General features: G+C 38.8%; 1 protein-coding gene across 1 annotated transcript in view; it reads right to left on the bottom strand.

Moving 5' to 3' along the window:
* Window positions 1-673: 673 nt before the first annotated feature.
* calcrl2 (calcitonin receptor-like 2) overlaps window positions 674-14,618 on the bottom strand; it is a 30,115-nt gene continuing 16,170 nt past the window's right edge. The window contains exons 2-13 of the mRNA XM_058644286.1: window positions 12,760-12,817; window positions 11,984-12,158; window positions 8,116-8,223; window positions 6,306-6,418; window positions 5,452-5,543; window positions 4,735-4,861; window positions 4,413-4,566; window positions 3,241-3,301; window positions 2,837-2,903; window positions 1,871-2,089; window positions 1,567-1,608; window positions 674-1,348 (exon numbers count right to left, since the gene is read on the bottom strand). Coding sequence (XP_058500269.1) covers window positions 1,043-1,348; window positions 1,567-1,608; window positions 1,871-2,089; window positions 2,837-2,903; window positions 3,241-3,301; window positions 4,413-4,566; window positions 4,735-4,861; window positions 5,452-5,543; window positions 6,306-6,418; window positions 8,116-8,223; window positions 11,984-12,158; window positions 12,760-12,817 — 1,522 coding nt within the window. The 3' untranslated portion in view covers window positions 674-1,042. The remainder of the gene's footprint in view (window positions 1,349-1,566; window positions 1,609-1,870; window positions 2,090-2,836; window positions 2,904-3,240; window positions 3,302-4,412; window positions 4,567-4,734; window positions 4,862-5,451; window positions 5,544-6,305; window positions 6,419-8,115; window positions 8,224-11,983; window positions 12,159-12,759; window positions 12,818-14,618) is intronic.

Below are 14,618 nucleotides of genomic sequence, written 5' to 3'. Positions count from 1 at the left end.
CCTACAACCTCGTTCACACGTTGCCTCAGGTGAAACTTGCAACCTGAAACTGCATTGTTTATCATAACAACTCACAAGCCAGGTTTCTAGCCTCTAGAGGCTAAATGGCTATGAATTTTTCCACCTGTTAGTCAGAACTGAAGAAGGATGAGAGGTGAAACGTCTTCAACTTAACGATGACTTTGACCAGGATGACTGAGAAGCCTTACATAATACCTCAGTGTGTGTTCTTTTTATGTGTGATAGGAAGGAAACACATCTATCTCCCCCTCACCTGCCCACAGGAGTGCCCCAAGGCTAAGTGTTGGGGCCCCTTCTTTTTGTAATATACACCACCTCCTTGGCCTAATTATAAATACATGGCTTATGCTTATCCTTATGCTTGCCTGCTAATCAACTTCTGGGAATGCAAGGAATATTATGTGGCATTCAAGGCACTAACTGACTGATAATTTTAGTTACTTGCCAACAGGAAATCAGAAATCAAATGTGAACTATTATTTGGTTTGCTTTTGTGATGATTCACCCAGTAAATACAATGATTGCCTCAGAGTGCTGTCGGTTCTTTTATTCTCTGAAAAGAGCTGAGATGGGAAGCCTGGGTTTCCAGTGAACAACAATGACCATATTTCTTAGAAAAAAGCATATATGTGCATGTGCATGTGTGTGTGTGTGTGTGTGTGATCACATGCTTAGGCAATGGCATCCATTGGTCTGATGTACAGATAAAGCGTTCAGAGGTTTCAAAACGCAACAGATTTCACAAACACTAACATAAATAGATAAATTGACTTAAAGAAACACATTGTTACATAAGGATTAGGATAACAGCACATTATAATTGAGTCTACTCTTCAGTTTCCAAAAACTGAAAAAGCTGCTTTAAAAATGTGTGTGAACACAACATGCCTTTTAAGTGCTCTTCAGATATTAAGGATCTTATATACATACATACATACAGTGCCCGATCAGTTAACCTTAGTTTTGAAAACAAACAACCTACAGAGTCAGTCTTTCTGTGTCACCTCCGTGCTTTGTACAGTCAGATGTCGGTGGTCTCCAGCTTGTTGAGCATCTCCAACTCCCCGTTGCTGCAAGTGTTGTTGTTCTTTTTCTGCCCGTTGACTTTCTGCTGCACCTTGGACAGAGAGAAGCCGCTTTTCCTTTGTTCAGCCGGCACAGCAGCAGCAGCAGGCGGCTCAAAGCTGATGGTGGCACGGCTAGTTTCGGTGATGGAGGAGTTATTGTGGGAGTTGAAGTGGCTGTTGGAGTTGGGTGCTTCTCCCCAGCCTATTTTGCTCCTGGCAAACTTCAGCTGAGTCCACTTCCTCCGCAGTGCTGCCTGCGCCTGGACATCCGAAATATCAGTTCAGTAAAAGACAAAATGCAAGATCAGTGTCTTCACATGACATAAAAATGTTACTTTATGCTACTTTTAACTCTATTTAGACTGACAAGCCATGCAGTATAATACCTTTTACATACAACAGATGCACCTGAGGTCAATGTCAATGTCTAGCAGTTAATCGCGTCATCTACTAGAATAGCAATATATTTTTAACATACCTCAGCATTGCAGAAACAGAAGATAATTGCCACCAGGAGTCCCTGCAAAATGGTGAAAAATAGATGAGTTATTCACACAAAAAGAGCTGTAAGTGAGATTATTTCTGTTTCCTGTGAATTTGAGAGGTACCCAGTTTACCAAAGATACAAATCCACAAACACTTGCTGATTCAAATTAAAGAGGAACAAGTGGTTCTATCATATATTGGAGTAGAAAATGAACATTTTAAGGGTTTGACATTTAAAGGGTTTGTGTCACATAATGGTTTGAATGGCTTTCTGTGCAGTGTGCGGTGGACGTTACCTGGAAATGGCTGAAGATATTTAGAAAAAAATCATAGATGGCACGGCTGATGCGTTCCTCGGGCATCCAGGGGCAAAGGATGAACTGGACTCCCAGAAGAGGGATGAGGATGAGGGTGGCTCGCACTGCCTTCATGTAGGCCGTGGACTCGGCGCAGTGGGTCTCCTTCAGCTTGGTGATCAGAACTCGGACGATGTTCAGGAGAAATAAAAAGTTCACCTGTGTGTATTGACGGTGGGTGGGAAAAGAGACATTATTTATAAGTAGTTATATTCTTACTGAGTCTGTATATACAATATTCACTATATTTATTCATGCATCGACCTGCAACGTGCAACAGTTATCTAGCCTTCATTCATTGTATATAATGTACAGAACTTTTTTGGTACATAATGCACATAGACTTTTCTGTTTTACCTTTCTTTACACCCTTGCTTGTTTTGTGTTGTCTAATTTTGCTGCCTGCACATGTCTGTCTTAAATGTTTTTTGCTGCTGTAACAAGTTCATCTCCCCTTTGAGGGAAAAATAAAGTATATCTTATCTTATTGTATCTTAAAACTAATTAAAAGTAACTAATTTCACCTTGGTGTAGACAGAGTGATGCACTTTACATCACGGCTACGCCACTAAAGCAAGATTGCAGTGGAGTTCAGGTTAAGGAATTAAACCCCAGTTCTATGAAGCATTGTGAGGTAATGAGATAGTGGAACACATGTTTCAAGAGAATGGTTGGAATATGGATGTAGATTCGGTTGGAGTTAAGTCTGGGATCGTGACAGTAGCAGTGTTTTGGTGACAGAAGTTACACACTGGAGCTTTAAGCGGCGAGCTATTATCAATTATTTGTCCCTGCCATACACACTAAGTCTTCTTAGGTTTGTTTACTGCATACAGAAACTGACTGTGTGCTTACATCTGCAGGGTGGAGTTTCAAGTAAAAGGAAACGACGTATTCATTACTCACAAACAGTGCCGCTTGAATGGGTCCATGGATGATGTAGAGCAACTGAGTGTGTGAGCTGATCCAACATCTAAAACACACACACACACACACACACACACACACACAAACAGCTCTAAACTCAAACTGAAAGTCCTGACTGTGTCTAAGGTGATGTGAAAAAAAAAAAAGGCCCAGGGGCTTAGTTGAAAGCTTGTATCACTCATCAGTAGCACAAGACTCAGCAAAGAAAGAGCTCACAGAAATTCCACTTGCTGAGGCAAATCAATACTAATACCTCTCAGGGGTATTAGCCGGAAACAGAGGAGAAGAGAGCAACAGGAAAGCAGAACGAGGAGAAACTACTCTTGAGATTCAGGAGAGTAAACATGTGTAACATGGACAATTATCTCAGAGCCTCGTCTTACGTGTCGTCATAGAATAACCCGCGAGCCACAGCATATGTCGCTGCAGGAACGATGGGGAAACCTGGGGATAAAAGACGGAGAGAGAGGAAGAAGAGAGACAAAATAATCTGAATTATATCCTGAGATTTCCAGCTACATCACAAACATGATGAGTTAACATCTTAAAGGTGTAATTTAACATCGTATTCACGCTCATTCAATGAAGGGAAAAGAGTTGAAAGTGAGAAAGAGAGTTAAAAATAAAGGGATGACGTGCCATGCTCATTACAGGATGGTTACGAACAAAAAAATGTCATAAAAATATGTGAGCTTTCAAGAGACATAAGATAATCAACTTCTAAAGCATAAGTGCTGGCAGAAAATGGCTGCACAGGCAGAGCAGCTGAAAGCCTGGATGAGAGTTTCTCATGAAAAGAACACTTGTGTAGCACACAGTACACACAGCTTTCACAATTATAGTTTTGATGTTGAAAAATGGATGCTTTCAGCACAGTAAAATATATAGGCTACCTGTGAAGCTGCATTTATACACCCATATAGCATAATGACATAAATGGTTTACGTTATATAAAGCTCCACTGCGGAGCCTCTATCATCCCCCTGTGGACTAAGAGAGAGATAGAAATGATGTCTGCTTTGACAGCAAATAAACTTTTGTCTACAGTACGTCAGTAAATGATGTGTTGTATATCTAATGTTAATTGTCCCACGTGCAATCATCAGCCTTTTGTGCAGCTTTAAAGGTAACACAAATGTTTTATTTTATTTTGAAAGAATTCTACTAAAATGAAAGGTAACGTTAAAATGTGCATTTTATTTTGAAAGAATAACTACTAAAAGGAAAGGTATCATAAAAATGTGTATTTTATTTTGAAAGAATTACAACTAAAATGAAAGATAAAATAAAATGTGTATTTTATTTTGAAAGAATTACTTCTAAAATGAAAGATAACAAAATGTGAATTTTATTTTGAAAGTATTACTACTGAAATGAAAGATAACATAAAAATGTGTATTTTATTTTGAAAGAATTACTATTAAAATGAAAGATAATGCAGAAAAGTGTATTTTATTTTGAAAGAATTACTACACAGACATGACCACAAGATGGAAGCATCTCACACTAAAACACCACAGGAACGTGGCAGTGAAACGTCTCCAGACTCACTCACCCCATCCCAGGACGTAATACCAGAAGAGCTGCTGCTCGCCGACAAACACGGCCACGATGATGAGCGTGTGGAGGTAGATGCCTTCACACAGCATCCAGAAGTAATTGGAAATGGATGCATATTGAATCAACGCGGCCAGGACTTTACAGCCCACCTGATGAACAGGAAACAGTAAAACCTTTAAATGTGTCGTGATGGAAATGAACTCCCACTTCCACTCTTTTTTTATGTCGTTACAGCCATGTGTGTGTGAGATAAATACATAGTGAACTGTAATCCATTAGTGTCTTTACGATATGATATATATGATGCAGCGGCTCACCGGGTCGCTGGCGTTTATGGTCTGGTTATTGGCAGTGAGTGAGAGCCACATTATTGTGACAATGGAGTTAAAGATGAAGGAGAGGAACATGTTCTTGTGGAGGGAGATTCTCTGGCAGCTCAGACTCCTAAAAGACAGAAGCAATCATTTATTAGTTATTGGCTTTTAAATGTTCACATGAATATTCCATTACATACTGTATACATTGTATACATACCTTCGTTCGTCCTACCAACGTTCATCTCATTCTTTTTAACGTCTTTGTATTTTTTATATATTTTTTCTTTTTTCCTTTTTATACATATGTTTCAGTTCATATTTAGACTGTACATAGACTTGCATGCCTCTTATTTTTCTATCTTGTAACATTATATTCTGGAGCTGCTGAACTGTGAATTTCTCTGTGAGATGAATAAAGTATCTATCTATCTATCTATCTATCTATCTATCTATCTATCTATCTATCTATCTATCTATCTATCTATCTATCTATCTTCCAGGACCAAGTAGTGTAAACATAAAAAACTTGTACCAGACAACGGGCTACAACTATGACACTGCAATAAATGCAATAAATAGTACTAGTATAGTGCTGTACTTTTTATGGCAACTGTTACCCTTGACACACACTGACCCTCCAAAGGCAACAAATATGACAGAAAAGGTAAAACACATGATCAATCAGACCAGACACAAGAAAACTGTCATTAGACTCACTTGAAGTAGGAGAAGATGATCAGACAGATAATCAGCGAGACAATAGACAGACCATGACCCACCATAGCCAGGTAGTAGAGACTGATGGCAAACTGTAGACAGAACGATATAATTACATGATAAATAGAGATTACATTAAAAACAGTTGGTGTAAAAGTAGTGTTTACATCGCTCTTGTACAGCACACTTTACATCAGGAAACCTCCGTACAGGAACATGTGGGAACAATTATGAGTTTCCTGACTGGTTATGTATTTAGATACATTAAAGCGAAATTTCTATTTCTTTGACTTTGTTAAAAGATCTAGATCTGTAGATTCTAGATATATAATATGAGGATGAAGGGAGAAATGAGTTTTCCTTTATTATGTCTAACTGTTGTATAGAAAGAAAATATGGACAACTAAAAGACGACAAGAACATAACATGATCTGGCTGTTACAGAAAAATCAGGGTGTATTAATTCTTGGTTGGATTTGATCAGATCTAAAAAGAAGATAATAAAAAACATAATGGAGCGAGTTGTTTGCAGTAGTTTATGCTCTCCTGTGTGATTCACTGAGTGTAGACTGCAGTTTAATGGCGGGGTCATGTTCTTCTGCATGAGATCCAAGCATGTGTCGTGTAACTTCTGAAGATCAGATATCAACATCTGTTAAACACCCTTCTGGTGTTGTTTCCTGTGGTCGGCTTAGATTTCCACATCATGCCAATACATAAGTGCGCTGTTGCACTTTGCATTTCGCCCTTTCACGGTTAACAAAAAAATACTCAAGCAAAAGTGCTGGACTTAACAGCAGTAATCTAAAGTTGTTGATTTTCATACACAGAACTCTCACTCCATTGTGTTTTACCTTGAGTTTATCTTTGGTGTAGGCCTGACACTGGGTGTAGTTGGTCCACACTCTGTTGCTCTCTGGATGATGGAACCACTGGCCATCAGGATTACACACTTTGGTAACCTTCTCTGTTGAATACAGCATTAAAACTTGTGAAAATATTCATAGCTGTTTGATTTCGGTGACCTCAGGTGCAAAAAAGACTATTTAAAAACTCACAGTAAATGAAATCTGCTCTTATTTATGGACTTTGGATGAGTTGACTTTCTTCTTTCTAAGACTTTCTGATATTTGGACGTTTGGGACTTTATTTTTTAATGGTACAGTGTGTAAAATGTATTGGTGAAGTAACATGTTGCCCCTGAATATCCGTCAAATCACCTTTCCCTTCCAGGTGTGTTGAAGAATCTATGTAGGTTTCAGTTAGCATCAAAACTCAAAAGATGTTTACTTTGTCCCTTGTGAGCTGTTGTAAAAACATGGTGGTCCAACATGTATCCCTTTTCCATTAGCGCGGCATGCCTTTTGCCTTTCCACTAGTGATAGTACCTGGTCCCTGGTACTTTTTTTAGTACCTGTTCTGGCGAGGTTCCAAGCGAGCTGAGCTGATACTATGCGTGACATCGTCAGATACAAGATTCAAACCGAACAATGCCGAACTGTAGAACAGTTAAAAAGACTTAACAATCCTACAAAACGTGGGTTAATCTCCAACAACTACCAGGGAAATGTCTAAAATCTCAGTATTTAACAGAGGAGTCTGGTGTATTTAGTGACATGATTCAGTCAGTCAGTCATCATCTACCGCTTTATCCTCTGCCAGAGGGTCGCGGGGGGTGCCGCCTTACATCAGGCGAAAGGCGGGGTACACCCTGGACAGTTCGCCAGTCCATCGCAGGGCCACACACAGATAGAGACAAACAACCATTCACTCTCACACTCACTCCTATGGTCAATTTGGAGTGTCCAATTTACCTATCCCCACATTGCATGTTTTTGGACTGTGGGAGGAAGCCGGAGAACCCGGAGAGAACCCACGCACACACGGGGAGAACATGCAAACTCCATGCAGAAAGGCCCTTGTTCCAACCGGGGCTCGAACCCGGGTCTTCTCGCTGCAAGGCGAGTGTGCTAACCACTACACCACCGTGTGGCCATGACATGATTCAGTTACACTGAAAACAACTGCTTTACAAGTCACTAGTCACTCGTTTGTGTGTGTGTGTGTGTCACGTGCAAAACAAAGTCACAGCAGTTTCATGCAGCCGTGCAGTGATGACTCCGCCCACGTTGAGGAGATATTATACTGTAATGAAAACACAACCAAACCGTGTAGAGGCAAGGTGAGCTAGGACCATGTAGTGGAAATGTGACAATGGTGGCCTCGGCAAAGCTGACCCGCCCCCTTATATACTGTAAATATAAAACACTCAATCATGAGAAATGAAAAACAACAATTCACACAGTCAAGGGATGTGTACACACAAAACATTAAGTATGATTATTTTATTTCCACTTTCAGTCATTTTCTTCTTTTTTTACACACTGTACCTTTAATATAGAAATAGGTGCTTAAATTCAAGAAATAGAGGGTTTTTCATGGTTGAGAGAAACATCCTCTTCAGTCCCAAAACTTTAGGCGCCATGTTTTTAAAAGAAAATATCTTACACAACATTACACACTACACTGATGTAAACCCTGTCATATACTTTATCTCAAAAAGTGCTGAAGAAACAAAATAATATGCCACTAACCAAACACTTCACATCTGGACTGTATGTGGTTCTGCATGTGTGTGTGTGTGTGTGTGTGTGAAGGCCTCACCAGCTGGGTCAAAGTCATGAAAGTATGCAGGACACATCTGCATGGCAGTCCCTGGACCTGAATCCCCCCAGCACAGCCAGCCGTCCCACGTACGGTTACAGTATGTACCTGCAGGAAGCAGCAACATGGACTTACAGAGCTTAACGTGTGTGTAAAGCAGGGGTCTCACACTCAAAGCACCTGGGGGCCAGTGAGCATCTAGTCTGGTCAAGAGGGGGCCAGTCTAAAAACAGCTAATCAGTAGTGGGTGGGCAACTTGACTTTGAAATAACATCATGATATTCAATCATGACACTGCAATCACTAAAAGTATGATGATATTTCATAGACTTTCAAAGTAAAAGCGTTTGTTTGGATACTATATGATGTATAGTTTGAAACAAAAAAACAGAATAATGATGCAAACTGAATGCACATATAGCAAATTAAGTAAATAATAACATGGGGACAACTTTAATTAAACAAGCTATAATTTAATATTGAATATCACAACTGTAGCATAAAGATCTGACAAAGAGTCACAACGGTTTCTCTCAAGTCTTCTGTTAAGGATTTTTAAGGCGTGTCTAAAAACATGACTCCTCCCCTGACACTGTTACGATATGAAAACACTGCTCCTCCTCTACTGCCTTTGGTTTGCTAGTGAGCTGAGGTACTGTAGCCTCAATGCCAAAAATACACAGGAAAGTTCTGACCATTTATTGAATTGAATTGAAACAGAGAAGAAGAACAGGAAGATGAGAAGACTCCTGCTGTGAAGCTGCAGGTGCCACTGATAGAAAAAGAGGAAGAGAGAGGGAGAGAGTTTGGAGGACTGCGGCTCTGTGTTTGTGTACATGATGTCCTTGAACTGCGACCAAAATGGTGAAAATGTCACTGTCTACGTGCTTGTTAAACAAGTGGTTTGATACTGGAGCGTTTGTGTTTATTCTCGGTACAAACACTGACGGACAGCCGTGTTCTGCTGCTTTGGTCTGCGCTAAAGCATGTGTGTGTGTGTGTTCTTGTATAGGTATCTTTGTGAGGACCCAAAAAACTTCTGTCACCCCTTAGATGGTTAAGATTAGGGTAAAGGAATGCATTATGTCAATTACTATGAATACTGCACAAACGTGTGTGTCTGTACATGCATTTATATCTTTGTGAGGACATTTTGACCTTGTGGGTAGATTTGGCCTTAACTTTAAAGGGCCTTTTCAGGGCTAAGACTTGGTTAAGGGTTATTGTAAGGCACCTTGTTGTAATGGTTAAGATTTATATCCTCACTAAGACATAAAAACAAGTTTGTGTGTGTGTGCCTCCTCCAGTGGACACGCCCCCAGCATTACAAAGGACAGATTGTTGCTGAATTTTACAGTACATGATTTGAAACCAAATATTTAAACACTTGGTGACTTATTTAATCATTTAAATTTGGCAAGATGGTTAGTCATACATTGTCCGTTTGCAACAACAATGGCACAAACAAGAACTGTTCATTATGAAATCTGTGTAATTATACGGCATAATTATAACCCATTAATTTCACAGTGACGTTTGCCCAGGTAACGCAACTAGCCCTGTCGTGTCCATTTTTCTGTGTTTGCGTGGGATGTGCTGCTCTCTGCTGAGGAACTGAGGCGACAACACCCCATGATCAACACCCTGATCTTCTTTTTTTAATCAAAAGAAATCACAAAGGACATCACACAGAACTGGATAGAAATAAATCCTCTGTATGAAAAATGTTTAACCAGTGTATGTCTACAATAGCAGAAGTATAAACTAATATCTGAAGCAAAAGCTGGACTTATAATGTCTTTTTCTTTAACCTATGGCTGCATCAATTCCAGTGTCAGCATAATAAAAAAGAACAAGACAAAACCCAGTCTCCTTTTATTAGACATGACAAGCCTAAACCTTCTGTAAACAGAACTGTGAAACATGCAAAATAGCTGACTGTAACTGCCACTGCCTTTATTATACTGTTGACTGTGATTTCAGTATTCAGTATGTTTATGAGTACATATTTAGTTGTTGTATGTCTTTATGCAACACATTATTTAGTGATGTATCCATTTATTTTCTATTGATTATTGTCACTATTTTTACTCCATGTGCCTTTATGTATTTCTAGATTATTGTTTTTGTGTTTGTGTGACTCTGTATGATGAGGTTGGGGTTGAGGAGAGAGTGATGACGATGGATTGTGATAAAGGTACAGCATGATGTAAAATACCCTAGTTTAATATTATCATCAACTTCCTTTCCTCTGTGCTCTTCTATTAAGAATGGGGGTTGGGTCATTTTGAGCGTTCTTTTTGTCTTCTTATGTGTTGTTGAATCAAGTTATGATTCATTTTATGTCACATTTTTAGTAGCAATAATTGTGCAGTCACAAAATAGACCATTTTTCGTTTTGTTTTGTTGATTTAAAAAATAAATAAACCGACCCAAGTGAACTTTGAACTGTGACATATTTGAAATTTCTCGAATTCAATCCGATTATAAACATTTTGAGTACTTTTTGCTCAGGTGTGTTTATATACTTGGTGATTTTTTTCATCAAATTACCTAAGTTGTGCTGAAAAAAGGATATAATACCCTCTGTATATACTGTATGTTTAAAAAGCAGCCAAAATGCTCTGTGTTCTAAGGGTTAACCTGCCTTTTATTGTTATAAAGAAAACAAAGTGCTGTGTATAAGGCTTTAAAGCAGGCTAACTCAGCCTTGCTCCTGTGGAGCCACAGTCCTGCATGTTCTAGAAGTTTCCCTGCTCCAACACACCTGATTCAAATCAGCTCGTTATCAAGCTCTGCAAAAACCTGATAACGAGCTGTTCATTTGAATCAGCTGTGTTGGAGCAGAGACACCTCTAAAAACATACAGGGCAGTGGACTGAGAAACCTTGCTTTAAATGTTATTTTGTTTTTTAAAGAAACAAACTAACCACAACATGGCTGTAAGGACTTATGACATTTTAACAGTGCGCGTTGTTTAATGAGTCTGTGCTGTCGGCGGCCCACATCAACTGAGAATCATAAAGGTAGGCACTTGTTTTAGATTTTTAATAAACTGCCAGACTGAATGAGTCATAGACTATCTACTTAACATAAACGGCGTTACACCTACATAAACCACGTGCCCTTACTGCGGCTCGGCCGTCAACAATAGACGGAAGCCTGGCGGTACCAGGCTGCACAGTGGCATGTTGGGAAATGGAGCACAAAATAACATTTCAAAGGCAGCTACTGAGTACTGAGCAAGTGAAGTAGTGGTAAAGAGACAAAGGGCATGTTTCCTTTCTTTCACACTCACTTCCTCCCTCTCTCCTTCTCCATCTCTCTTTCACTCTTTGTTAATACACAGCACAACCAGCACTTCATATATCTAAATCTGCTGCTATTAAAAAAGAGTTATCATCACATGTGTTATTTAAAATGTCCCATTAAAGTATTAAAACCCTAGTTTTAGTTTTCAGGTGATTATAAACTAATGACAACCCTGTCCTGAATATAAGCCTGCATTTCTGCAAATCCCAGTAGACTATAAACACTGGTTGGTTTATTATATATGGTGTAAATATACTTGGTTTATTTCATGTTACGGAAAAACATCACCCATGATTAATTAAAGAGAAGAGGAATAAGCCTTTTAGACCATGTGTCTCATGCAGTGACTCGTATTCCTGCCATTAGAAAACTTTTATTAGGATTTTATTATTATAGAAATCAGGATCTCACTGATGCACTACATTTTATCGAGTGTTACGGGAATACAGAAATGTTCTATGCACTACTGGAACAAAAATAAACCCTACCCTAAAAAAAGACCATTCAGGAGACATTACAGACTATGATTTGTTTATAACCAAAACACACTTCCCACCTTCATCTGTCCGCGGTGGATCCGAGATTATCTTCAGGTAACACTCGAACTGAGCGGCCAGAATCTGGTGTCGGGTCGTTCCTAGCACTGTGGATATGTCGCTGAAATTCTCCTGCTGCCCGTGCACTTCTTTTTCAACCACCACCACAGAGCCCACATCCTCCGCCTGGGACACCTGCGTATAAAAATACACATTTAATCTACAAGCAGTAACAGCATTGGTCATTTCAGTCATATATTTGAACTATTTTTATGTATAGTGTAGTAAAACAGCTGTCCACTGTTTTACTACACAGACATTTGATTCAGTCATGGTTCCTCTATGTCCTCTTTTGTGGGTGTCCTTGTCTATAAGAGTGTGTCTCCCCAGTGACTTTCTTGTTACTTACTTGTCATTACTTTTAATTGTATCTCTTTGTTTTATACACATTCTCCATGCCTCCAAGTGAATGTGGTCCCATCCTTCTACACAACAGAGGTGTGACTTCACTGTTAAATTAACCCTTAAAGAGTTAATTTAACACTGTGTCCAAATGTATTTGGTCCTTCAGAATTGGTGTTAAATGAACTCTTTCCTTACGGGCATTCTACTCAATCTGTTGTTGTAGTAACTCTGAAAGAGTCATTTAACTTTGACACTGCATATTTAACACTGCAAAATTTACACACACAGGTTTTGACGTAGTTTTGTTTAATCTTTACATTAGACAGTACTTCTAAAAATGCATGTGTTAGAAGAAGAAGTAGAAGAAGGATGATCAATCAGTTGTACTCACCTCTGGGCCCAGCACCAGTGCAACTATCAGTGATATTGTTAGAGTCCTCCACATGTCTCTGAAAATAAAAAAAAGAATTTTATGCATTTTTTATATACACATAAAGAAAAAGCTTAAGAAACCTCCTTAACCTCCAGTTATTTAAAGTGTAATATTCTGCATATAAACTATTGAAGTTGCAATTTGCACAATGTACGTGTGCGATTCCACGGCTTTGCATGTTTATTTACAGTATGTATGTTTTCTCATCTATCTGGACAGGAAGTGCACGCTCCAGTGGTCATTCCTCTTCGACGTCCACTAAGGGTCAGAGAAACAAATGCATATTTATTTTTATTATTTTGGGGCAAAAAAGGGGAGCAAGTTCCTGTCAGTGTTTCCTATTTAATGAGCCAAACAATGGGTGATAGATACATACAATGATACATAAGAGAGAAAGAGGTTACAGTGGCAATAATATATTAATAATTAAATAAAGGAATAGATCATTTCCTTTATTGATGAGGAAGGAAACTGTCCTGTGTCTTTTATGACGCTAATTTCAGACGTGAAATTTAGAATTGAATGAAAAATCCGACACATAGATATAGTTTTTTTTTAAATTTATTTTTATAGTGCAGTATAAGAAAATCATATATTTTGGATTTGTGGGCTGTCCAAAAATAGATGTAATTTAGCCTTAGGGATAACAGCGGAGAGAAGTGGAATTTAAAACAGGAAATATGAAATAGAAAGTGGCTAAACCTTTAGCAGCAAAATAGGTTACGGTTGAAACGGATGTCAGGAAGCTCTTCAGTGAGGCCACAGTAGTGAAAACACTTTGGATAACAGAACAGGGAAGAGAGATGGGCATATAAAGGAAGAAGAAATGTAGAAAACACTGTGTGTCAGGGGCGTGAGGGGTTTTCTGGATACAGTGTCTTAAATTATACAAAAAAAGCTCATTGTACCTGCTCTACTTATTCACATGCAGAAAGAAATGCACAGCACAGCAGTTTCATGTCCAAGTTATGGAGGTAAGAAGTCCAGATTTAACACGGAGACAGCTTTGTGATTAATCACGCTGGGGTGAGCATTTTATGCTTCATTTAGTGCATAATGTTCAGTGTCAGAGTGTAGGGAAGTAAACTCTCCTGATTCACTCCCAGACACAAAGGTGATTATTTAAACATTGGAGGCAAAATACCACCTTTCACTAACTGTTTGCAGTGACACATGCTTTGATGATGGAAAGGCAAATCAGACATTTTCAGCATGTTGTGGGTTTTGTTTGATTTAATCTGTGAAGAGTATTGTGAATACCCCTGTAAACCTCCGCTTTTGTGAAGGTTTGTTATCTTGTAGTGTCAGACGAGCTGTAATCCCAGGTATCAGTCTCTCGCTACAGCTTTATATTTAATGGTCAGACATGAACGTCGTATTGTATCTTCTTGTTTAACTCCGTGCCAAGAAGCAATTTGTCAACAGACTGAAATCAACAGACAGTACAGCTGTATGATTTAGCAGTCACATGCAATGTAAAACAAAAACAAAGATATTTGAAATGAATTGTCTTTGTCCCTGAGCAGCCTGCCACAGCTAATATCTGACATCTTTTTCTTTGGACTGAAAGTTTGGATTTCACTAGAACCTTCACTTTCCTTTAATAACATATCACAGGGGGATTTCTATTCATTTAAAATGTAATTAGCAAATGAATTTCCTTAAAGGTTTAAATATACCACAGTCTCACTGGTCCTCATTTATCAAACTTGTGTACAACTGGTCTGAGCTGGCGTGAGATTTGACCGCACAACATCCATAATGATAAATGCTGATCTTTGCATGGAAATGAGCATACACCTGCTTTTTTGGTGCAC

This window comes from Solea solea, chromosome 11, assembly GCF_958295425.1.
Source record: "Solea solea chromosome 11, fSolSol10.1, whole genome shotgun sequence".
NCBI lineage: Eukaryota > Metazoa > Chordata > Actinopteri > Pleuronectiformes > Soleidae > Solea > Solea solea.
Note: the sequence above shows the minus strand (reverse complement) of the source record. Positions and strands in the feature narration are given on the sequence as shown.